We start from the raw sequence: 27,507 nt of genomic DNA, 5'->3' as shown, positions 1-27,507 counted from the left end.
ATAGGTAAGTATGAAGTTTCTATAACATTGTGGTCGTACATTACTTGCCCCATAAATAGAAAAATTAAATTCAATAAGTTGTCAGTAATCACTCAACAGGTCTTCTATCGATATGGAACTTAAACTGCTTGATTTCTAAAATGAAAAGAAAGGAAAATACGTACAGATACTAAAAAGACCATTGAGCAAGCACTTTTTAAAGTAATAAGAATACATCACTACTAAATAAATTCAACAAAAAGGTTTGTTAATACTTTATTAGCATTTTCTAATGGACAGAACATAACGCAAACCAAATAAAAATTTTAATCTTTTTAGTTCAATAAAAATAACTGACATTCTGATTGTTGTTTCTTCTTTGTTAAAGGAAAGTATTGATAGAATAGTTAGGCACACAGTTGATATTTACTGTACAATGATATGCACAAGTTATCTTTTAACAACTATAATTCTAAGATGTGCTCTTTATATTTTTCCCTTGTAATACAGGAGCCATGCTCCTATAAGCAAAATTTACTATTAACAAAAGAATTTTACAAGGAGTGACAAAAAAAGACTTTTAAAACAAGTCCTTAAATAAAAGGATGCAGCAACAACGGAATGTAAGTTGTTGGGTTAAGAAGACAGTTTAAACTAGATCTCAAAACATTAAAAATTCATTTATTTTACAATTACTCAAATACACATGCATTAAATGAAAATATTGCACAAAATTAAAATTTTAGATTGTGAAATTTATATTGTTCTTCATTTTTTAAAAATTGATACACTTTCTGGTAGCACTTAACTGATTTTTTCCAAACACCAGCAGCACAAACTTAAACTGAGCTAACAGAAATACTCAAGAAAGTTTTAAATTTTTTTCTTAAAAAAAAAATTAAGGCTAACCAAGTGCATCCATTGGTCAATGGCACAATTTTTTCAGCAACTATTCAGAATACCCTAATCAGAGGAAATGCCCAGCTAAGCACTATATTTAAATCATACAATCAATTTTTAGGTGAACAAACTGTTGTTAGTAGTGATGGTTTCTAAATAATTTATATGTTACCTGAAAAAATCAGAAAACCCATACAAAGAATAATTAATTTTGAAGGTTCTTGCCTGAAGGCACCTCTGACTTAAAAACACATTCAAAAAATCAAATATCAGAAGACTTAAAGCCTCTTCAGGTATGTATTTATATATGCAATGAATGCATTAAATGTAATAACTTTATTAAACATAGTACACCGTACTTATGAATTAAATATTTTACACACAGCTTAACCAAGTCATTCAAAAAGTATCTCTAATTTTAGCATGACCACGGCTTTCTCTGATGTAAAACACAGATGTGCAGAGAAGATGCACAACTGTTTACAAAGACTACCATTTGATATTTCTGCTTTTGAAATATAAACTCTTTAAACAAAAATTATTTTAAAAACCCATTTACTCACATAGTTTTTGGTATGATTGCAGTTACCTTGCAGGGCTCTATTATGAAAAGTTGCTATTTTGCAGGACCTTTCTTTCCCTGGTTGATGGCCAGCATTCCTCATATTATCTGGAAATGCTTTTCATATGTACACACTAGGCTCTTAAGTGAATTCTTGTTTACTCTTAGACTTATTTATGTCAAAAATATACTTGAAATGGGAAGGGTATATTTGAAAATCATCTCACTTATGGCCATGCTGATGCTTCCTATAGACGTTTCACAAATCCTCACCTTTAAAGCCTGGGGCCTGGGGAGGGACCATGGCAGGGAGACACACTGGAAAGAAAAAATATTATTTCTTCCACCAGAGTCAATAAGGATATTTTCTCATTTGCAGGTTGCAATGAAATCATGGGGTTTCATTTTTGTAATTCTTTAGACATGCAACATGTACTGAAAGGCGCATACTCTGAGTATGCACAACAGCATTATTAATAAATATGATTATTACTATGAAGCTTTAAAGGAAGGCTTTATTCTGTTATGAGGCTTCACTTTCTAAGCAGGATCTCAGTGAAAACAAGACAGTAACATCTTGCTCCAATCTTAAAGCTCCCAAATAACTGGGATACCTATCCTCTGTCCCTTTATCTTAAGCACCCAGACATTCTTTTAATACCAGGGTCTTGGCTCAGTGGTCTGATAAGTAGCTTCACTATTTTAAGGTTGTAGTGTTAAATATTTTTAAAACAAAAAAGGCTGACATACTCAAACCCTTAGTCACTGTAAGTATTTAAAACTATGCAGAAATCCTGCATACAAGGGATATGAAGACTTCCAAGATGGACAAACAGAGAATGAGAAAACTATAAGAAATGCAGAGGCTCCAGAACTGGAAAAGGTAATTTGTTGTTGTTGGTATAAAATTATTTCAGGGACTTAAATGTATACACCCAGGGGTTTTGCCAACTTTATTTAGTAGAATTTTACATTATGCAAAATATAAATAAAAGCATATTTTAAAAAATATTATAGTTCTGTTTTCATTATTTATTTTCATATATATACATAGTAATAGAGTTAGGAATTTGTCTGTTTACATATGACTAATAAGCTCATTTAATCCTTTGATTTGCTACCTTTGCAATCACCTAAGGTATGTCTAGATCACACAATTTAAAATGGTCACATTACAACTTTCAATAGTGCTGTTTTAAAATTTCCATGTTTTTAAAATAACAGAATGTATTTGGCAGTTCTTTCGAGATTATACTCCCTATTGTATAATCAGTAATCTCTTAAAGATAAAGAAAACAGTAATAATTTTGAAACTTAAGTGAGATCGCCACTATATGCTTCTTTTTGCACACAGAATACCAAAAGAAAACTTATGATTGAGTACCATAAGAGCAAAATAGAGCCCAAAGCAGGTAAGAATCAATTAAAATTTGTTTTATACAAATGAATAACAAATCCAATCAAATTCTGTTTTTGATTGGTTTTATTTTATGTCACAAAACTGTAATTAGGATAAAAGGTTACTTCATACTTTAAGGGCATCCTGTCACTTTCCCAGACTTGACGCAGATGTTCCAAAGATCGTTCACCTGGCTAATCCACATTATATCAAAATTCTGATAAAGATCTATAAAATTATTATGCAAAAAAAAAAAATCCCTCCAAATCATACATTGCTCAGTCTCCCAAACAAATTAGCCAGTTTACCTGTGAACCACTGTTTTGTGCTTTCCTCAGCTCTCACATATACACTCTGGCACTTTGTCATTGCTGGAGAATGCTGATTAGTTTGAAATGGAAGAGACCAACATCATTCTTGCTTGAGAAGGGGGCAGTATCATTTCAATGTTGCAAAGATATGCACCAAATCATTTAAGACACAGAAATCTCTCTTGGTAGTGGCTGGATTATAGATGAAGATGAGAAGAACCACAGTCTAATGAATGTATTAATAATCTATTTTGAGACAGTAAAAGACTGGTGCAATATGACAGTGTATGAGTTAAGCCCCAGAAGATCTGTCCATATTATTAGTCCTGGACAAAATGAACACCAGCTTCAGAGACTGGAGTGTCACCTTTTCTGTAAAGAAGGCGCTTGAGTAGTTTGAAGTTTCTGTTTATATTTCTGTATCTGCTTTGACCGTGAATGCAGTTTGTTGAAAAGTTCACGAAATTTATACTGTGGAAATAAGGTTTCCAAAAAGCCTTCCAAGAAGACATAAACCATTCTCCTATTTAACTGATTGTGCTGAAACATTTCAAAAACACGAAGAATACCTTTCCGTGTTGTCTCAGCCCCGATAATGTGCTTCAGTTCATCTAAATGAAGAGGAGACAAATAAATATCATTCATTACTCATATAAAGGAAAGACAAGGCCTAAACTATGCTCTAAGTTTAAAGTATGGGAAGTACACAGCAGGGGAGCAAATAGGAGATACTCAGTTCATGTGTCTCACCTATGTATTCTAACTGAGATTAAAATGTCCATGTCTGCATGCATCCATCCACTTATGTAATAACAGACACTGGGGATGAGATAGCACAGGAAAAAGAAGCAGGATCTAGACTCTGAAACCCCAAATTAGAGTTACAATCCTGTCCCTTAATACCTATATGATATTTACCCATCCTGAGTTTGTTTCCTTATCTGTAAAATGGGATTTATAATAACCAAGTCCTTATAACTAAGAATTTGGAGAGCTTTAATGCAAATGTGAAAAGGAATCTGCAAAGGCTAAAACATACAAATAGTCTTATGTGTCTAATGCTCAGTGAGAAATACTGTAAGGAAATGATGTATGATAGGTGACTAATGATCTCAAAAAGCTTGCAATAGTAACAGTGCCACTCAAACACCCCAAGTATAAAGATGTTTAGAGAAGAGAATTCCACATGGTATATAATCAAGACAGGTTCCCTTCATGGAGGAGATGAACGAAGGAGACTTTGCTACCTAGGCAGGAGTTTGACAGGCACCAACAGATGACGGATTCGCTTTGGGGGAGAGAACAACAAGCAAATGAGAACTAGTGGGAAAAACAAAGCAGGTTCAAAATAGGGGACACCAGAAATTGGCTTTAAATTTTAAGATTCTTTTAAAACAAAGTAGAGAGAAGAACGGAAACAAGTGCTATGGCTATCAGAGTGAGCCCAAGTGTGGAGTTTACTCCTAGGTGACATGAAGTTGTTACAGATCTTTGAATAGGCGAACATGCAGGACTATCCTTAATTATTTATAATCAGGGCTACACCAGCAGTAGATACTATTTAACTGCTTTTAAAAGAAACATGCCGGGTGCCTGGGTGGCTCAGTGGGTTAAAGCCTCTGCCTTCGGCTCAGGTCATAATCCCAGAGTCCTGGGATGGAGCCCCCCACTGGGCTCTCTGCTCAGCGGGAGCCTGCTTCCACCCCGCCTCTGCCTGCCTCTTGCCTACTTGTGATCTCTGTCTCTCAAATAAATAAATAAAATCTTAAAAAAAAAAAACAAAAAACACGCAACTTCCAAAAGATTTGTTTCTACCTAGGAGTACTATGTTAATTTAAAGCAAATGGTTTATGAATTTACTCAAAGCAGGAAAGGGATTATGCATACATCAACATATATACCTTTATATTTAGCCTCATTTCCTTTAAGTCTTCACACAAGTGTCCCCTTCTCACACAACTACACCTCACCTGACACCTCCCTCTTCCTGCAAAAGCTAACATACTGACCTTTATTTATTTGTCTGCCTTCTGTCTGTGTTTCCCTAATAGAATGTAAGCTCCAAGAAAGCAAAGATTAGTGCAAAGAAAGTGTCCTGCATATGACACACTCTCAGTAAATATTTACTGAATAAATGCATTAGTTTCTTTGAGTATATAAATCAGTCTATAGCACCATCTGGTTTACACTAACAGTATAATAAATAATACTTAATCTTAAGTTGTCATTTATTTTTATTTTTCTAAAATGATATTTCTATGACTTTTTCCTCCAAATGCAGTAGTATAGTCTGTAGGACAGAACTGATAGCCATGTGGCAAATTCCCAACTTAACTGACAGAAGAGAAATTTTAAAATCTATGAGGAAAATAGAGTTCTAAGAAAAACAAAATTATAGAAAAAGAAATAGATACTAAATGACATTAATGAACTTCCTAAATATTCCTTTTCTACTCTACATTCATAATTAAAATGTGGAAAAGAGATATATAAGTATTTTCAAAGATATTCATAACTAAAGAAGGGACCAAAAAACTACCCAGTCACACAAAATTGCTTTTCATATTATAGAGGACCTCTTATTGAGAGAAGTTGAAAGGGGGGCAAAGTGAGTCTAAGACAGCAGTCTTCTCAAGAAATAATTCAAATTAGACCAAAAGAATGCCACTTAAGTGTATTTTCTTTGGAATCATGTCTCAATTCAGATTAATAATGGACCAATTAGTTGTTTCTACATAAAGGGATTCTTTGAAAGAGTATGTTCTCTGAAGTAGAACAAATATACTTCCTAAAAACCTGACACTTCATTGTTCTTTTATTCTTCTGTCACATATTTTATCATCAACTTTATTCTCAAAATGATTCAAGGTAGCAAATGAAGTGGTTAAAAGCACCACTTTCTTTTCATGTTTGAAAGCAGTGGCTTTCAAGTAGCTCAGCATGGAGCAGAAGCCCAACAGTCACTTCCTAGCTTGAAACCTGGGGTGGCTTACTTAACCTCTTTGAGCTTCTATTTGCTCACATACAAAGCTGTCATGTTAACAGCGTGTAAGTTCTTAATACTGTTATGAGAGTGAAGAATATATGAGAAATGCGGAGCAACAGTGCCTGATACGTGGTAAGCCATTAAATGGTAATTACTAAAATCAGTAGGCAGCTAAACCAGCATGCCCAATGCCAAAAATTCTGAAGAACTACAAAGTAATAAGATTTTTACCAAACCTGTTCACTCACCTGGCATAATTGAAAGTAATTTAGTTTTTCCTGCAACTCTTGTTCTCATTCGAATAGCTTTATCTCTGCATGGAACAGTCTCTGCTAAAATGCCATTTGGCCAAAAGGCATCTCTATTTAAGAAAATTAAATAAATTTTGTAAAAATTTACATTTTCTAATGATGTAAGTCAGTAAAATTGTTCCAATTTTCTATAGAAAACACAAATGTAAATAGAAAGCAGAAACATTTCTGAAATTTTATGGAGGTATGACATTCAACAGAGTAACTAAGAGCAGGATTCAATTTTAGGTATGAAAGGATATACATAATAAAAGTAACAGATGAATTCTGCCTTGGAATACCTTACAAACACTAACAAATGAAAAAGATAGCAAAATGGCATATATAGATGATTATATCACAGCCATTTAAACTCAAGTATGCCTCTGATCTCAACGAGACTGAACATCTGATCCAAATACAACCCCACAATATCCTGAATTTGGATATCTTAGAGTTAATCTTCCTCAGTTCCCTTATAATTAAGCCAATACAAAACAAATCCTGCACCCGCAACTTCCAATTAGACTGATTACATTCCTCTCACATATATATCCTAATCTCCTTCACTCGCACAGCTTGCTTGATTCCAGTTCTCCAATTCAGAGTCAAAGGCAAGAACAGAACACACTAAGGTTCTACCTGGGAATTCGGTCTGAGGGAGAGAGACTTCCCAGAGCAGTTGTTCTTAACTTTGACTGAACATTAGAAAAACCTGGGAGCTTTAAAAAATCTTCATGTTCAGGCCTTCTACTGATTAAGTCAGACTGTTGGGATGGGACCCAAGCATCAGTACTTTTTAAAGCTCCCCAAGTGATTCCAACATGCAGCCAAGACTGAGAATCACTACTCCACAGTAAACCAAACATCATTCACTGGCCCTGAAATAGAATGTACATGCCAGGACAGGTGGTCTGACTTTGGGCAATAGTACTGCATAATGGAGAGAGACTCAGCTTCAGATTAGAGAAAACTATTGTTCCTCACTTTCCAGCATGTGAGGTTTTGGACAAGACACTCAACTTCTCAATCCTCAGTTTCCACATAACAAAATGGAGACCAATCCCTATCTTATAAAATAGGGTAAAATCAGAAAGTATGCATACAGTAGTTGGCACAGTGCCAAGCAAATAATGTTCAATATCGATAGCTCCTTTCTTGCTTCTGTTACTTCAAAGTACATGATGCCATGAATATTTAAGCCTTGCTTATCTTTCACTTTTAGAAAAGAGGTTTATTTCTGGATTATGCTGTGCTTTCCTTGAAGGGATTGCATTTTATCTCAGTCCCTGGTGATTGGCAAAATACTATGCACAGAGAAGGGGTTCAGAATATTTTTGTAGGATGAACATATGAATTGGAGTATCACTGCACTTAATTTGTATTCTTCTCAGAGGTTTGAACAGTTATAATAATTAGTCCATAAGCAGAGACATTTTAAATTTTCATTTAAAATCAAAAATTTCAATAACTTTGAAGCCACATTACTGTAGTAAAATGTAAACAACATCTTAAAGATTATACTTTTATACTTTTCTATTCTGACTTTAAAGAAAAAAAGATCAAAAGGTCCAGGGAACAAATGTTTTTGTAATTCTTACAGGTCTTTTTGTTCATCAATGATGATTCAAACCAACTTTACGGTCAGGAAGAAAAGAAAAGCAGTCAAGGTTAATTAATGATAACAATGCTAAACTCTGTACTACCTGAAAGAAGTGACTGTGTCTTAAGATATACCTGAAACGTTTCACTAAGTCGGCTACTTGCTCAGGAGAGGTCATCCAATCAACATGGTCAACTATTTTTCTGAAAGTAAAGAAATTTAAATAAGTAGGGTCAAAATTTTAGAAGGTGTGTAAAATAAGCACTCCTTTCATGAAGGAACTTAATCTGTATGTAAATTATCTGTGAAAGCAACAGACTGTTTTAATGATCTTAAAAGGCCCAGAGAAGAAAATTCTCCTATAAAAGTTGAACAATCTACTTCTAGAAGGAAACGTTTAAAAGCTAAGCAAGAACAGCTCTAAGGGATGAAAAAAGTATTGGTACCTATTAATAGTATCACCATATGTGGCTCTAATAAGCTGTTGAAGTAGGTTTTTGATATTCCTTCGCAACCACTGATTTCTCTCTTTTAAGTCGAATACTTCATCCATAAGAAGCAGCATTACCCTAAGTGGAATATTGTCATCCACCTGAAAAAGTATGGAAAGAAATGAAATTATGTTTATTTGAGTTATTTATCTACTATGAGTGGCTTTCACAAAAATGACGCACTCAATTTCAGAGATCAGAGAACAAATTCTACTATAGTCTTCATAACCTAACATTCCATTCTAATTTTAAAAACATTATGTTTTTAACAGTCATTCTGCAAGAATGCAGAATTTCACAACCCACACAGTTCCAAAGTAGTAGTGAAAAAACTTCTCAAAGTGGATCTATGATGTCTTAGGAAAAAATAATTTGGCTCTTTTACTTTTAGTAGAGTCTGTACTGCTTTGATAAGGCAAATGCTGGCCCCCTTTGCCGATTTTCTGGAGCATCTTTTTGAAAAGAACAAAATATTCTCAACATTTCTCCTTACTTAATAGAACAAAACACAAACTACACAGAATAAGATGTTTTGCTTAGTTACTGCATTGTACATACTCAGGTATTTTCAGAAAAAAAGAAGCTAAAATAAGATCCAGTATATAGCTAAGTTATTACAAAGGGGATATTTCACTATACTTTTAAAATTTTCCTTTAACTTTTAACAAGTAAAAATGAGGACACTTTTATATGGGAATATTCAATTAATAATACAAAAAAATAAGATAAAAAATGACTAGAAGAGCAAAGAAAATAAAAAGGTAAAAAAAGTAAAGACAACTAGAAAGCTTTGATATAAAAAATATATATGTAAAGCCAAACAGATTTAGAAATACAATAAAACCGCATAACTGCCAGTAATTTTATAATTCTTTCATCAATAAGATATTCCAATCATTTCTTCGTCCATGTTGTAATTTAAATCTTGAGAAAACAGCATGAGTTCGTTATTTTTCATTGCCATACTGTAAACTGATTATCTTAGTGTACCTTCCCTTTCACATATTGAAAACTCACACCTAAACCAAACAAGGAGTGGCTGGGGTTGGTGAGGGATCTGGCACAGCAGTGCAGAGATCAAGTTCCCTCCAGAGGCAAAATAAATACTGCTCAATTTTATGACCAAGTATATTCATTAGTTTGGTGCAACATGATAATTATGATGTTATGGATGTTATACCAGCAAAACTCATAATAAAACATTCTAAAATATTCCTTAAAAAGGCAATAAAATATTATCTTTGTTTAATAGTTTAATTATAAGAAAGTCAATGAAAAACTGAAGGGAGATAATTATATCTTTAAAAAAAACCTGCCTAATGGAACAGTATACAAAGCCCACACCCAAATATGATAATCTAATTTGTGACAAGGGAGAAACAGTACACTTGGGAAAAGGGGGCCTTCTCAGTAAACATTGTTTGGGTCAACTGCCCTTACTCCATACACAAAAATCAATCCTAGATGAATGGGAAATCCAAATTTCAGCAAGATAAAACAAAAAAGATTTTTAAAGAAAATCACAGGTGATCTTTGTGACCTTGTAGTAGGCACAGATTATATATATACTTTGCACAAAAGCACACCAACTAGAAGATATTCACAATGCACAAATACTTTTATCTGACAAAGAACCACTATTCAGATTATATAAAAGCACTCTTGTTAACTGAAAAAAACAAAGACAGCCAAGCCAACAGAAAAGTAGAGGAAAGAGCTAGAGACACAAGACAAGACACCCAAATGGCCGACAAACATATGCAAAGAGGTTCAACATTTCCACAGTCATCAGAGAAAAGGAAATCCACATGAGATACAACCAGACTGGCTAAAATTTAAAAGACATAACATATGAACTATTGGCAGGCTATGGAGCATTGAAATTCTCATGCATTGCTGGCAGCACTGTAAGCAGCACAAACACTGTGGAAAACTATTTGATAGTATCTCTTAAAACTGAATTTATGAAGAATACCTTCAAGCCAAGAAATTCCATTCCTGGGTACAGACCCAACAGAAACGTATCCTTAATTTTTTAATCAAAAGACATGTACCAGAATCACAGTACTATTCATATAAAACTAATAAATTATACTATATTTACAAAACAGAATACTGTAAGTCCACAAGAATGAAGAAACTACAATCACACAAAACATGGAAAAATATCACAATGTTCAGCAAAAAAAAAAAAAAGCCAGATTTAAAGGAATACATACCTTACAGTTTGATTTATATAAAGTATAAAAGCAGGGTAGAAGTCAGGATAGTGATTATCCTTGGTAGGGGAGAGGATAGTGACAGGAAGAGAGCATTAGGGGCTTTCTGGGGTATTGGTTACATTCTGTTTCTTGCTATGAGTGCTGATTACATGGACACTTTGTAAGAATTCATCAAACTTAACACATATATACACATAGGTATATAATATTAGGTATACATATTATACTTCATTAAACAGTTAAAAAGCTCTACCAAGTATGATTTCAATTACAGTTGAATACTACCAAAAACGAAATTAACTCACAGTATCGTCAAGCTGAGCTGAGACCCGACAGTGTTCAGGATCTGAGTCAGTCTTCGGAATTAAAGGAGGCACCTAACATTTAAAACAAAAACAAAAACAGAACAAAATAAACACACTATAGCAGACAGTGAAAGAACACAATAAAATAATAAATCAAAATGAATAAAAACCATAATAATAGCATTTAATTTGATGTTTAGAATGACACAAAGTTTATATAGTATTAAAAAGTATTAACAATCTACAATTAGAAACCCAATGTTAAAGTGTGATTACCTCATTACCAAAAGATTTTTTTCCTTAAAAAAATGGACTTTTGAGTTGGAAGGTGAGATTACTTAGTTAAACCCCTATACTTTTTAGAAGAACTTAAATCTAAGAAAAGTTAAATGATTTAAAAACCAAAAGATAGTAGCACAGAGAACAGAATTCCAATCTTCTTTATTTTACCATAAGGAGCTTGACAGACAGTTTGAGATACTAATTAAGCTGTTTTAGATCATATAAATTATGAGGAAAATGGAGAGACCAGTGTTAGCTGATAATCATATGAAAGCACAGCAGCGACCATCAAGATCACCTATTATAAACCCCTCATGTTGCTGTTAAGGAAAAAGGAACTGGGAAAAGCTCAGCGGCTTCTGTACAAAGTCATATGAACGGTTATCGGCAGAACTGGCATATTGCAAAATCCTCACTTTCAGTGTCAATGTACTCCCCATGATTAGAATCAAAGATAAAGCATCAGAGAAAGTATGAGAATAAGTAGAGAAGTATGGATTATACACACACTATTTTAGGAGTTGCATCTTATGGAAATTCTGTGTGTGTGTATTTTTATATATTTATATTATGTTATATATGTAATTTATATTCAATACACACACACACACACACACACACACACACACATTACATTTCCTCTTCAAACATGACCTAAAATAGAAAACTCTAACAGTACAGGTTTTCTTTTATAGTCTTGATTATAATTTTAAACAAGTAGGTCATAATTATAAAAAGTATAAATCAGAAAGTAACAAACTACTTGGTCTGCTACCTGTATTTGCTAATATAATGAAAAAGTTTCCTATGAAAACTCTTCAATATAACTCACTTGTATATCGAAGTAAAGGATGGCCTGAGAGGCAGATGACTGTGACTTTTCCTCCCTTTGATCTCCTACTTGGTCAGGTGAAGCAGGTGGTAATAGTTTTTATGTTTCCTGATGAACACTAGTATAGCCAATTTGCCCAATAGCACTTGCTTATGTTTTAAAATTAAATGGCATTATAAAATAAAAATGGCATAACAGAATATAACAGTACAAAGGATGTTTGTTATGTTAACTGCTTTCAAAATTCTACCACAGCAAAGCCTGAAGAGTGACTCAATTTTATAGGATCCATTTCTGTTAAGAATTCATTCTCTTTAGTTTTTTTATTCTTTATAAGACTGTGTCTAGAGAGCTTTGGACTTCTAAAAAGAAGTAAGATAAATCTAAGCAGAAGCTCAATAAATCTTAGTCGACTTAAAAATAGTTTGCTGTAGATATTACCGAAAACATCTTCTTACCTTGAAAAATGATTGCTTTATGTCTTGACCTAATCTTTCTGACATTTTGCCCATGTTGTCTGACATTTTAGTCATTCCCTCTGCCAAGCTATCAGGAAGGGATTTAACTGCATTTGAAACATTCCTCATAGAATTTCGAAGTGGATTTACAAAAGTGTCCATCTAAGAGGAAAAGACATTACACCATGACTTCAATGTATCAGACCTGTTATTTAACTGAGAAGCCTGGGAAAATACAGAGAGCAACACACATGAAAAAAGAAGTAATTTTCTAGTCTATAATACCTCATTGCATTTTGAAAGTACACAACTACAGTTTTCAAAATGTATTGTCTTAAAATTGTATCTTCACACATAAACGGATAATTAAAAAACTGAGGTAATAAGGCTATTGCTAGAAAATATAAACTTTAGCTTATACTGCTAGCGATTATAAGGTTTGCCTGCCTTACTGAAGAAATAAGCCAAATAAATAAATAAATAAATAAGATTTAAAAAACAAAACATTTTCTAAAACATAAATTGGAATTAGCCGTAACATACTTCTGCTACAATTCAAGGCAATAATAACATAAGTATTTTGAGAAGACATTGAAAAATAAACATGCAGATAAAATAAGCAGAAATTTCAAGTAATTAACAAGTAACTAAAACTTACTGTTTTAAATAACTTTTTGCTTACATTACATGCTCAGAATCTACAGAAGGACTGTGGAGTCCTTTAATAAGAATAGAAAAACTATAAAAAGAAATATGATCAGAAATATAAAAAGGAATAATCTCCAGAGGTATAAGAAGCATTAAAATTGACATTCTGACTGCACAAATGTCACATAATTTCAATTAAGAAAGGGAGAAACATCTAGAAATCAAAATAGTCTGCATATGGAACTCTGAGAATTTAAATAGACAGAAACAAAGAAAAAAAGGAACACAAAATCAAAGTCATAAAAAACTACGAGAATATTTTCCAGAAAGTATGAGTCTCATAAGAACTAATGCAGAATCAAATTATGTTCCCTGCCAAAAAAAAAAAAAAAAAAAAAAAAACAGTAAAAGATACTGAACTCCACTACTTCAGAAACAGCATAATGTTAAGAGATGGTACCAAGAAAATAAAACTTCACTCTAATATGCTAAAATGGTTTCCATTAACAAAAACTAGAAATAAGGTTAAATAAGTACTATAATAAAAAACAAGTGAATTTGAAGATAGCTGTAAAATAACTGGAAGTTTTAGTTACTCTTTGATTAAGATGAGTCAATAGTGCTCTAGGTATCCTTGATGGAATATGCAACATTTAGAAAGGACACTGTCACCACAGAATTCAGAGGAGATCCAAAGGACAAAAACAAGGATGACGAAGGATCTGAAAAACTGCCACTGGTACACAGATACAGAGATAAAAAGGTTAAAAAGATGAAGCTATCTCAGTGTGTGCATGTGCACTTGTGTGTAAAATTACGTGTGTGTGTGTGTGTGTGTGTGTGTGTAGCCTAACAACAGACATGCTGCTAAACTACTACTGATCTTTTAAAATAAAAGAACCTAAATCTGTATCATTAATTGGTTAATAATTATAAATAGTTGCCTATGCACTATCCTAGACCTACAGAATCCATTTCTTTTCCTTCTCCTTCTTGTTTTTTGTTTGCTTTTCCATTTCTGAGGGTAAAGCCCAAGCATATGTACTAGGGACAGGGAATGGGTGAACTAGAGGGATGAAGAAACCTCCACAAGTGATTCTGCCGCCTAATCCTAAAAAAAAGCAGAATTTCAGAAGCATAAAAACAGAATCCATAAGTATATGACAAGATTTCCATAAACAAGATTTTTCTTAAAACATGTGCTTAAAACAAACAAAAATTTGTAAATTACCAAAAAGAGGAATGAATTATGGATCACCAGCATAATTGTAAACTTGCCCTGACTTACCAGAGATGCTTTCCCCTCATCATCACTTTAATTATGGGTATCAGTAACAACACAAAGTAATTTTAACTTAAATTTAGGTCCCAAGTATAGCTTAAAAAAATGCCTCATGTCATGATATAAAATTGGATAGAAAGAAATTGTGAATAAAGGAAGACTGTTAGTTAGTTACTCTTCCCAGGAACTGCCCACATATTTTGAAAGGCTAGACAAATCCTATGACCAGGTTAATATATTATAAAGTATTATTTCTCAAGCTCTGATAACCACTGATAAAATGTTTGCAGATGATTTCTCTAATACCTATTTAATATCCAGTGAAACATAATTAAGAAAAAATATTAAATTATAATTTAGCCAAAAAGGAAATGTAGCTGAAAATTCGTGATGTGCATAGAAATTATTTTGCCAATCTAAAAGAGGTTAAGATGACCTTGGTAATAACCAATATGATTTATAAAAAACATATGTTACTATGCACATCCAGAAAGATTCAGAAGGAAATTTAGATTCCAGTGGTAATATTTTAAAAAAGCAATATACAACTGTTTGGATACACACAGCATATATGTACTTTAGACACAAACAACTTCTATAGTCGACAAAAAGAAACTGTACATTCGAGGTAATATTTACCTCAAAAAAGTTGTTACTGATTTTTTAGTTTTTCGTAAAATTGATAAAATCTTGAGAGAACACAAGGTAAATATCAAAAAGATGGAACACTAGAAGGCCTCTCTATTGACAAACCATTTAGAGCTGAAATTTAAACTCAATCATTTCAATCATGGAATACAAAGAAAATACCACCACACTGTCCCCCACCGTTATGAGGCACATAATGTGGAACTTATTATTAAAACCCTCCACTTAAACATGTTAACTCGGATGTTAAAACCTAAAACCTTTGAGTAATCATACAAAATTCTTATGTTTAGTTCGTTCTTACTCTGCACCAGTAAGTTAATCCTTATTTATTTTATACCAATTCCTTAATCTTTTTTTTAAATTAATCTTTTTGCGGGGGAGTTGCAGGGAAGTCACTTTTTGTACTTAATTTTCATTTTGAAATAATCTTAGACTTTTGAAAAGTTACAAAAATACATAGAGTTCCTACACACTATCCACCCAGCCCTCCCAACTGCTGTTACTGCTCCTGCTATTACTGCCACTACTACTAAAGGGAAAACTAAAGGACCAAAAGATGAAGTAACATGTTGCAGGTTATACCTAGTAAATGGCAGAGCAGATTTAAACCAAAGACTAATTCCAAAGTCTGTGTTCTCACTCATTAAACTATCCTCCCCAATTTGAGCACTCTGTCATTTATTTTCTTAATCTACCATCTAATTCCAAGTTTAGGACCTATATCCCTAAAGAAATTTTAAATAACAAAGATTTCACTCAAGGGGCATAAATACTTTCAGGAACATAACCTATTTAACATTTTTCTCATCCACACTTCAAGTAAAAGACCTTTCCTCCCAGTAAGAAATATAGCTCCTTCTCAAGTTATTGGAAAGCTGTGACCTATCTTAGGCAAATCTTCCTCACTGCATTATTTCAAAAATTCTTTTTTCTTTCTTTTAAGCTCCTGTTAGATTTTAATCTACACGTAAAAATAGGAGTTTATACTTTTTGGATATGCCTATCAATACTAGACTTAATAAACTACAGAAGAGAAACAAACCAAGAAGCATTTAATAAACTTTTCTGGTTTTAAAACATACAAATATAAATTTACTTTCTTTTATTTAAAAAAATGTCTGAAGGGGCATCTGGGTGGCTTAGTCAGTCAAGTAGCTGCCTTTGGCTCAAGTCATAATCCTGGGGTCCTGGGATGGAGTACCATGTCAGGCTTCCTGCTCAGTAGGCAATCTGCTTCTCCCTCTCCCTCAATTCTCTCTCTCTCATACATACTTTCTCTCTCAAGTAAGTAAAATCTTTCCCCAAAAATGTACGAAAACAGACCTATAAAGAAAACCAATGCAATGGTCTGCTTACCTTGCGAGCAAAATCTCCTTTTCCTTTACTGTAGGCTTTGTTCTCAAGGAAATCATACACATAGTGAGCCAAAGCTGGTGATGCTTTCATCATTTCAGGAGTTAAAAGTAACTAATGGGGGGAAAAAAAAGATACCTGACATAGATATGGTATTGGAAATTCACTCCCATCTGTAATTTTATCTGCTAGAAAATTATTTTAATTTTGTATTTTAAAAAACCAATTATACAGTTTATAAATAAAGTCATCAATAATTGTACAACCATTAACAGTTTGGCATATATTTTTCCCAGCTGCTTTTTTGACTTTCAGTGCATCTAATGTGACAGTTGTCCCCTTTCTGGGGGGATATATTCCAACCCCCTCCCCAGTGGATTCCTGAAACCAAAGATAGTATCGAATCCTACATACACTGGTTTTTCTTATACATACATACCTGTGATGAAGTTTAATTTATAAATTAGGGACATAAGGGATTAATAATAATAACAATAGAACAATTATAACAATATGTTATAATAAAAGTACATGCAATATACTGTGAATGTGTTCTCTCTCTCAAAATATCTTACTGTTCTGATTCACCCTTCTTGTGATGATAAGAGATGATAAAATGCCTACGTAATTAGATGAGGCGAGGTGAATGACATAAGCATTGTGACACAGCAACAGACTACTACTGACCTGACAATTTATCAGAAGGACAATCATTTGCTTCTGGACCATGGCCATGGCTGATTGTGGGTAAGTAAAACCACAGAAAGCAAAACCACAGATAAGGGGGAGACTACTGTATAGTCCATTTTCAGGTTTTATAACTTATGAAGATCCACTCAACTGTTATGTTATTCACATCCTAACTCTTAAAGTTTTGTAGTCCACTGAGTCTTTGCTACTCAACTCTGCTGAGGCAAAATGTAAAAGCTATACTAGGTACTAATAAACTAAATGGATGGCTGTGTTCTAAAACTCAATAAAACATATGGTGAACTAGATTTGGTCTGCACTCTGCAATTTGCTGACCCCTATTCTAGAGGGTGGAGTGGGGGTGGGGGACTAAATAATGGAACATTATATACCTGGGCTAAAGCCAGGTCTACGAGATGAAAAACCTTTACAGATCATTCATTAGTATAAAAAACTACAAACTGATATTATTATTATATCTGGCATCTGGGTACGCAGGTCTAAAACAAAGTTTTTCCTGGAATAATTAACTTGTGGGTCAAGTTATTCCAGAACAGATATCTACATACCTAGGATACTATGTGTAAGAAATAGTCCCTTGGATCTATTCTTCTTTTTTTTTTTTTTAAAGATTTCATTTATTTATTTGACAAGAGAGTGAGATTACAAGTAGGCAGAGAGGTAGGCAGAGAGAGTGAGGAGGAAGCAGGGGATCTATTCTTCTTTTGAATTATCCTGTAATTTTAAAAGTCTTAGACTCATTGTGGCCCACAGGAGGCCTTTATCAGGAATGAAAATCTGCTAGCTTTGGATACCCCATGAAGAGCTACTACCTACTGAATTGGAAACATTTATCTGTTTAGTGTACCATAAAACACCTAGAGTTTATGTGATGTGGAAGAGATATGTGTACCTGTGATATGTGTACCTGTGTGTGTGTGTTTTCATCTAAACCTGAAGTGACAAAATCCCTAGCACTCAGTGTCCCTTTAAGTTAGTCAATAAATAGAGAATACTGATAAATTACTGAATAGATGTGACATGCTAACGAAGTGTGGTTACTATCCCACTATTATATTAAAACATTCTTCAATAAAGAAATCTACTATATCTGTATGATATATTAAAATGAAAATCTATGGGTAATAACAAACATGGATTTACCTGCAAATATGCATTTAAATCCTTTTTTCTTTTTTCTAAAAAATCTCTATCCATATTATTAAAAGTCTTTTTACCAGGAAGCTTCAATATGTTCGATAAATTTTCAAACTAGAAGATAAAATACATTCAATAATTTTAGTGTTTTACAAAAATAGAAACACATTTTCCAAGAAATAATTCCTCTATATATCAAAAGCATCATTACTATATTATTTTGTAATATATTTTATTATATTAAGCAAAAATCAGAAAGTATTTCCAAACACAGTTCTAATGCTATTTATTTATAAAGAAGTATTTTCAATCAAGAATGACAAACATGTATAACTGATAAAGCAGGGATGATGTCCACATGGGGTTTCATTCTAATTCTCTTAATTTTGTTCAAACTTATCAACAGTAAAAGGTTTTAAAATATTTCCCTTAACACTCTGACTTGTGAATAAAGTATTAGCAAATATATTTTTAATAATCAAGGGCCCATGAGTTTCTGGCTTAAAAAATCTAAAAAGGAAATCTTTTTTAATATTGATGACTGTCAATCAGTTAATCATTGTAACAGCTAATTATTAAAAACAGAAAAAGCAAATTTCAAAATAGAGATTATAGTTTTATTACAACTCCGCATATAAACAAATATAGTACAACATTGACACTTCTTCCCCCACCAAACATAAGAAAAATAAACTCAAAGATTATTAAGGGAAAAAAACCTAAAAGCCATTAGTATATTTTGCATCTTTGTAAGGCCACAAACACCAAGTAAGTCTACATGCTCTAGGTCTAGTATTTCCAGACTTAACATTTGGATGCACCTTCAGAGGTCCACATATATAGTAATGTGTGATACCCTGCTAAAACACAGATTTTAACTACACCAGCTACTAACACAGCATGAGACCAAAGTCATTTAGCTAGTGACTGTGGCTGACTGAAAGCCTAGTAACTGAAACTTCAAGCAGCCTTCCTGTTTTTCCCATGTGATACACACCCTAAACTGAAACAAGCTTTCTAAAACCATCCTGTGTTTAAAAACATCAACAATAATGGCTCTGTAAAGAAAACTTATTCCCGGTGCACAGATTAAAGAGGAAATGAATGAAAAGTCGTAGGTTAATTTTCATCTCCAAACTGGAAGATTCTGTAAAATTATTAAACAGAATAGCAAATCCAATGGTTGCCTGGAGCTATAATGTGAATAAATTCAATGTATGTTATACATGAAAGGTAAGGGCAGTTATTTTGCCTCAGCAAAGTCAAGAAAAACAAAAAAGGATCATTGCAATTTACAGGGAAAACGTTATGCTGTAGCGATACTCACAAATTTGGTTGCTCACAAAAGTATTAGAATGAGCCTTCATTGAATATCAAATGTCCAGTGGAGAGTTCCTGGTTTTATGAATTAATTAAAAAAGAATCATACCTTATGGAAATAAATTAATTTTTTCAAGGTGTCCTAAAGTTATTTAATTTGTTGGAATATTACTTTCCTACATCATCTTATACTCCTGACTTAACTTTACAGAATATATACTTTATTCTGCTAATACAAAGATGTCATGGACTGAAAGGTATTGCTCCAACATCCTATGTTGAATCCTTAACCTCTAGTACTTCAGAATGCAGCTGTATTTGCAGATACATCCTTTAGAGAGGGCATTAATTAAAACAAAAGCCCCCAGGGTGGGCCCTTATCTAATCTGACTGGGGTCCTTATAAGAGGAGGAAATCTGAACACACAAAGAGACACCCAAGGATGTGAGCACACAAAGAAAAGGCCATGCGAAGCCAAAGAGAGAAGGGCGTCCACAGGGAAAGCTAAGCAGAGATGGCTCAGGAGGAACCAAATGCACCAATACCTTGATCTCGGACTTACACGTTCCTGAATTGAAAAAAAATTATTTTTATTCTTTAAGCCACTCAGTCTGTGATATTTTGTTATGGTGGCCCTAGCAAATTAATACATCAAAGGAAAATAGCAGTTTGTAATGAAACCAACAGTTTATTTCAGAAACTTTAAAATATTAAACCTTGTTAATTAAAAAAAATTAAGTGCCAAAAAAGTTATTTTCTTACAGCCTAGATTATCAAACTCCTTTTAAAATTATCTGGAACAGAAGCATAAATGACTGACAGTTTTCTCAAATACTGTTATTATGAAAGGAAAAAATGGTGAAATTTATAGTCTATATTAAACTCATTACAAGTTTGGTATTTTAAAGATTTTATAAGTACAAGTAAAAGATAACCTGTTCCCTGAAAGGATAATATAATTCCCTCTGCCAAAAGCTCCAGAAATTTTTTTAAAAGAATGTAAAAAAATTAGAAATTTACCTGAACATAAGAAATCACATAAATTAAAGAGTATTTCATGTTCACAAAGAACTCAAGTATTATATATAAATCACAGACATTCCAAACTCAAAGATTTTATCTTTCTACACTGAATATGTCAGGTTTAGATCCCTAATGCACTACTGGAAAATTCAAAAGACATGCCTGAAATTTTATGTTAGAAGGATTCAAAACTGGTTTATAGCCAGGCACATAAATACTTTTACTCAGTTACCTTAACACATACTTTATATTTTCTAAATCACTACTATTTTATCAGTGCTAATATACAATTAACCCAATATAACAGTAATATACAGTGTCTAACAGAATGTAAGCTCCTGGAGGCAAGGACTTGGTCTGTCCTGTTCCCTGTTATATCCCTAGCATGAGAACAGTACCAAGCCACAGAAAAAACTTCATACGTATTTGTTAAACAAATAAATGTGTAGTTCAGGTGATTTCTAAAATAATGTCGCATTTAATTTTTTAATTATTTTCTTTCAATTTTACAAATCTCTATCCATAAAATATCAAATGAGGCTAAAAAAAACCTTTAAAGAGTATAAATGATTTCATATATTTTTTTTTTTTTTAAAGATTTTATTTATTTATTTGTCAGAGAGAGAGCGAGCGAGAGCGAGCATAGGCAGACAGAGTGGAAGGCAGAGTCAGAGGGAGAAGCAGGCTCCCTGCGGAGCAAGGAGCCTGATGTGGGACTCGATCCCAGGATGCTGGGATCATGACCTGAGCCGAAGGCAGCTGCTTAACCAACTGAGCCACCCAGGCGTCCCGATTTCATATATTTAGACAGGAAAAAGTTTACATCACAAAGTTAAATAAACAAAACCTGTTTTTAAAAAAACATTAACACTTCAAGAGCTCTATGGAGGTAAAATTCACTTGTGTTAACAGTTGTACTGTTACCAACCAATGCATTACAATTGAGTCACTGCATTTTTCTTCTGCTATTTTATAAGATTTAAATTTTAAATTACAGGTAAAGCAGAGCTAAAAGGCAAACAGTCTGAGTCTTATTTACAAATGCTTACTTAGTATTTTGCTTAAAGCTACATTTTCACTCACAAACTTTTCTTTTTTAAAATCATAAGCTCTGTGAGCAATCTAAACACTTAAGTAATCACAAGCTACAGGACTTGATAGGAAACACAAAGTCAAAAGCACTTTGCCTGTACTGAGCTCTCTCAAAAATGAATTCACTTTATTAATTTCATTTAATTTTTGATGCTAATAAACAAAATTTCTCTCTGAACTGTTCTATTAATAAAGTTTTTTTTAAGGTACGTTCTTCACTTGTATTTGTCAATATGTACACATGATATTTACTTTCCTAGACAATTTCACATTATACCAACTTTCTATTGATTTGGAAGTAAATAAAACTACTTCTTAGCAATTCAAATTATCTTAAAATTTGTCTTTTTTGGTTAAAGTGTGAGGATGGGGAGAAAGAAACACAAGCTATAAGATTTTAGCATATAAAACATGCAGTATTTAAAAAATTTAAGCAGTTATTTCTTCAATGTAGCACAGAAAATTCTTTTAACTCTGCAAAAAAATCAAGCTAAACATGAAGAAACAAATCAAGAAACATGCTGATCTATTCAACAACAAAAACAGATCAGGCAAGCCCAAAGTTATTTATTTCCTTGTGAATATAATTCAGAAAAGCCTTTTCCTTTTTTTTTGTTTTTGAAGATTTTATTTTTTATTTATTTGAGAGAGAGAGAAACAGAGAGAGCATGAGATGGGAGATGGTCAGAGGGAGAAGCAGACTCCCCATGGGGCTGAAAGCCTGATGTGAGCCTCAACCCAGGACTTGCAGGACTCAATCCCAGGACTGTGGGATCATGACCTGAGCCAAAGGCAGCTGCTTAGCCAACTGAGCCATCCAGGTGCCCTCAAAATAGTCTTTTTCATATGGGCTTCTGGAGTCAATACTAATCTGTTTTTAATCACTTTAAGCCATTAATCGTTTATCTCACTCTATTCACAGAATACTTCAATAACATTATCATGGTATCAACCATATTTTTTCCACTATCTTAACTGGAAAAGGTATTTTCTTATTAGTCAAATAATACAGTGTCATTTCAGGGCTTCTGTCCATTCAAATGTCACTATTAACTATTATTATTTTTACTGGATTAATACAGTTGCATATTTAAAGACCTTGAATGAAATAAAAGATTTTCAAAAGTTAAAATAAATTTTACAGATAACATATTCCAATTCATCTGGTGATGATCTACTTTTTCAAAGTTAAAGTAAAGGAAAAAAGTATTTAATAAAAAAGAAAACAGAAATAATTTGTTTGCATATATTATCTTTAAGGGTCTATATACTTCTATAAAACAAAAGGGTTGTATTTAGTAAGAATTAAAAACATTATTTGGTTAATGTTAAACTTAATGTAGGTTGTGGTTTATAAAACAACTTGATGGATCAAGGAATTAACTGTTACATTGTGGGGATAAGGATGCCATTTACAATAACTAGAGCTCTAAATTATATTGCTGAAAACACAAAGTGCCCTACAATGATCCTCCCTATTTTAAACCAAACCCAAACACACCTGCAAAACAACACACATACACACACATTCAGAACTATACATTCATTTTAATTTTCCAAGGTAGATCACTGATATTTCGTCACTGGTCTACAATGCTTGGGAATGGTTAAAGATTGATTTATTGGTTAAATGCTCGTAATAGTTCTGGCATTATGCTGATTATACAAAAATGCTTACCTTACTTTCTTTTGTTTTGGTCAGTATCCTCAGAACTATTTAGAATCAAACATCAAATCAGGAAACAATGTAAAGCACACAAACTTTAAAAACTTCATTACCTGTTCAGTGATCCTCATATGGAAGTCATGAAAGTCACTATAACGACGATAGGTTTTCCACATCTCCTCACTGTTAAGATTGCGTCGGTGTACAGTGATAGCATACAGTGCATATGTCTTGCCATGATCATTACACACGCCTGCCACAGCATATGGGTCATAGTCAGCATATACTAGTCATTTAAAACAAAATGAAGAGGAACAAAACACACAAAAAGGAGGAAGATGAAGAACAAAAACAAACAAAAGAACATGAAATGAAGAAGAATCTGAAATGACAGACTGAGACAAAAGGATGTCACCAAAGGACAGATTCCCATCCTCTGTACTCACATTGATAAGATTTTATACACAATAACTCCATTGTAAGTTTATGATGACACTACCAACCACACAGTGATATCTAATTTAGACTCTCTTCCTCAAGAGCTTGTACTTATTCTTAGTTACAATACCGCACTACCACCTATTATAGTATTATTCTTTAAATAGAGGAAAAGTAACAGAAACAAAATAATCTTTCATAGTAGCCTTCACCATTCAGCTGTATTTCAATTAAAATCTCTTCAACTAAACAGAAAGCAAAAGCCAAGGAATAAGATCTTATGTAGTCTTTTGGCAAGTCCCTTCATTGTTTATAATATTAAAAACTTACAAGTGTAATTCATTCTGGAGATTTTTTTTTTTTAAATTCTACAGAGAAAGAGAGATCACAAGTAGGCAGAGAGTCAGGCTGAGCAGATGTGGGGCTCCATCCCAGGACCCTGAGATCATGACCTGGGCCAAAGGCAGAGGCTTTAACCCACTGAGCTACCCAGGCACCCCCTGGAGATTTTTTTTTAAAGGCATTTTCCTATGGACTTGTCACAAAACATTCAAGTGTGACAAGTCCGTAGGAAAATGCTTTTAAAATCTAAACCTGTTCTCATTGTGTATTAAGTAAAGAGATATACTTTGAATAATTTTCATTTCCTTTTCTATTTTTCCATTTTCTTACTTCCTTCTAGTGTTGTATTCTATTCTAGAACATTTCTTCAGGTCTCGAGCAGTTTACTGAGTCTCTAATCATCTACATCTGGTCTATTTCTTAATCCAACCACTGATCTCAATTTCAATCACAGTATTTTTTCTATGACTGCATTTGTTTTTTTTTCATAGTGTTGCATTCTTGCCTTAGGTTTTATCCTATGACTACTTTTGACATCCTCTCAGGCTAGGAGACCCTGTGGTACAAATCACTTGAAGATGGCTGACTCTAGATAGGCTTTCAATTTCTTGTGGTTGACAGATACCTTTTCCAGACATGATCTTGACATTCTTTCTTTTTTCCCCAGACACTAGGCTGTTTTTCTCATTCCTCTTTCATATCAAATACCCTTTGTTAATCTGGGTTTCATGTGGGGGGTTGGGTTCCAACTTCATATGGCCTTAGTCCATACTGCCTCTTTGGAACTTGAGAGACATGAAAATGCCATCAAAATCAAGACACATCAAGAGGTGCCTGGGTGGCTCAGTTGGTTGAGTGGCTGCCTTCGGCTCGGGTCATGGTCCCGGGGTCCTGGGATCGAGTCCCACATTGGGCTCCTTGCTTGGCGGGGAACCTGCTTCTCCCTCTGCCTCTGCCTGCCTCTCTGTCTGCCTGTGCTCGCTCTCTCTCCCTCTGACTCTGACAAATAAATAAAATCTTTTTTCACCTCAGGTCATGATCCCAGGGTCCTTGAGTCGAGCCCCACATCAGGCTCTCTGCTCAGCAGGAAGCCTGCTTCCTTCTCTCTCTCTGCCTGCCTCTCTGCCTACTTGTGATCTCTGTCTGTCAAATAAATAAATAAAATCTTAAAAAAAAAATCAAAACACATCAAAATCATGTGAGCTCCTTGGCCTCAACTTCACTTCACTTCCCTAAATTTACTTTTCCTCTTGGTCTGGCACCTGTAGCTTTCTCCCTTTAGCTATTTTTATTTTACTGTTTTCACCCTTTCTATGTCTGGAGGGCAGGATTTACCATGGCACTTTTTAGACTACCATTCTGACCACAAGCACAAATTGCTCTTCTCTTTTGTCTTGTTTTGTTTAAGATTTTATTTATCTGACAGACAGAGAACACAAGTAGGCAAAGAGGCAGTCAGAGAGAGAGGTGGGGGAAGCAGGCTCCCCGCTGAGCAGAGAGCCTGATGTAGGGCTCGATCCCAGGACCCTGAGATCATGACCTGTGCCAAAGGCAGAGGCTTAAACCCACTGAGCCACCCAGGCACCCCAATAAATTGCTCTTCTAATAATAGATTACACTGATCCATAATTGTGGGGGGGGATGGCCAAGTTCTGGAGCTAAATATTTTGTGTTTTGTATATAATTAGGCAAAGAAGGGTTTGCATATAGCAATCTTAGTAAATTATTTTAGTAACATAAAAACTAAAAAAAAAAGGCTAAAAATCTATACTGGCAAATGCAATTGAGACAGAAGCCTCCTTGAAGCTTTCATCAAAATTATTTTAAGATTTGTACTTTCTACTCAAAACTGTCCTTCATTCCCATTTAATATCAGTGTGCCTGATTCAACAAAACATAACACTAGGGACAGACTTTGGTCACCTGGCTCTAAGGCTGTAACTATAGGTAACACTATTTAATATTCACTGTTCAATTCACTTCTTCCAGTCATCCTTCTCTCAGAGACCGATGCAGAACACACTGCGTAACCCTTTCATCATGTGAGAGAACCACCACCACTCAACACATCGTGACAAGGGAATAGTTTTATCTGCTGTGCTCAAGAAAGGTTTGGGGAAAGAAAATAGAAAGCAGAAGCCAATTAGGCAGCAAATCATAACCAATCAGAAGGTAACCAGAATAAGAAGAATGGAGAGAAATACGGGGAAGAATGTAAGAAAGCTTTCTAAAAAAGAATTATCAGCTATTTGTGATATATCTATCACAAATCGATAGGCAGAAGAGCTCATGACTAGGGTACACACAAAATAGGAAGCATAAAAAGATTGTGCAGAAGATAAAAAGGTAATTTTTTAAAATAGATAATGAGGTTACATATACTGATTATGAGGTGATGGTGAGATATTATTGTGGAAATACTCTGTTTTCATTAGGACAATGTTACTCATAGCAGGTGATAGAAACTATTTGTCACTAATCCATACTTGGATAAGGAAGAGGCCCCGAATATAAATCAAACTTTTACTAAGAACATTGCTTAATTTAGCTAATATTTTCTAAAGCAAGATTTCACAAAGAACAGAAACAGTATGCACTAGTCCAAGGACCACTTCTTGACAAGCCCCTCACTAGACTCTAAGTTCTACTCCCTGTAATAAAGATGTTAAGAATATAAAATCTAGACTCTCTGGAGTCCAACTGGTAAAATATTTATTGAACAAATATATATAATGTCCACTCATATGTAATTATTAATATAATTAATGAGTCCCATGACAACCCTATGAGATAAATATTACTAATACATTTTATGGATAAGGAAATTGAAGTACAGAGAAGTTAAGGAACTTGCCCAAATTCACCTAACTATTAAGTGGCAGAGCTGGGGTTTGAACCCCCAGAAATGGACAAAAGTGATGCTCTTAAAACCCTATTATGCTGCCTCTTAGTATTTACATGTAAGTTTGTCTGACAGAAATAATAATTTATTAAAAATGCTTAGTACAGTGCTTTCACACATTTTAACAAGCTAATAAATATTTGTTGAATCAATGGACAAGGCTGCTAGAAAAATCACAACTTTCGGAGAAAAGAAAGATCTACATAAGAAATATGGACATGAGTTTCTTCCTTGAGACAAAGTTTAAGGTCTTTAAGAAAGAAATATAAGGACAAATCACTCTTCGCAGATGATATGATACTATATGTGGAAAACCCAAAAG

The 27,507-nt window shown here is 33.7% G+C and overlaps 1 protein-coding gene across 2 annotated transcripts in view; it reads right to left on the bottom strand.

Moving 5' to 3' along the window:
• Nucleotides 1–226: 226 nt before the first annotated feature.
• Nucleotides 227–27,507, bottom strand: part of SNX13 (sorting nexin 13) — a 130,196-nt gene continuing 102,915 nt past the window's right edge. Inside the window, exons 18-26 of one of the 2 annotated variants that reach the window (XM_059396750.1) lie at nt 23,617–23,789; nt 18,409–18,516; nt 16,558–16,668; nt 12,621–12,782; nt 11,049–11,120; nt 8,477–8,622; nt 8,165–8,233; nt 6,386–6,498; nt 227–3,762 (exon numbers count right to left, since the gene is read on the bottom strand). In XM_059396750.1, coding sequence (XP_059252733.1) covers nt 3,515–3,762; nt 6,386–6,498; nt 8,165–8,233; nt 8,477–8,622; nt 11,049–11,120; nt 12,621–12,782; nt 16,558–16,668; nt 18,409–18,516; nt 23,617–23,789 — 1,202 coding nt within the window. In that variant the 3' untranslated portion in view covers nt 227–3,514. The remainder of the gene's footprint in view (nt 3,763–6,385; nt 6,499–8,164; nt 8,234–8,476; nt 8,623–11,048; nt 11,121–12,620; nt 12,783–16,557; nt 16,669–18,408; nt 18,517–23,616; nt 23,790–27,507) is intronic. The other variant, XM_059396751.1, reaches the window with a different exon arrangement.

Source organism: Mustela nigripes, chromosome 4 (genome assembly GCF_022355385.1).
Source record: "Mustela nigripes isolate SB6536 chromosome 4, MUSNIG.SB6536, whole genome shotgun sequence".
Lineage (NCBI taxonomy): Eukaryota > Metazoa > Chordata > Mammalia > Carnivora > Mustelidae > Mustela > Mustela nigripes.
The sequence above is the reverse complement of the archived record's forward strand: the minus strand, read 5'-3'. Positions and strand labels throughout refer to the sequence as shown.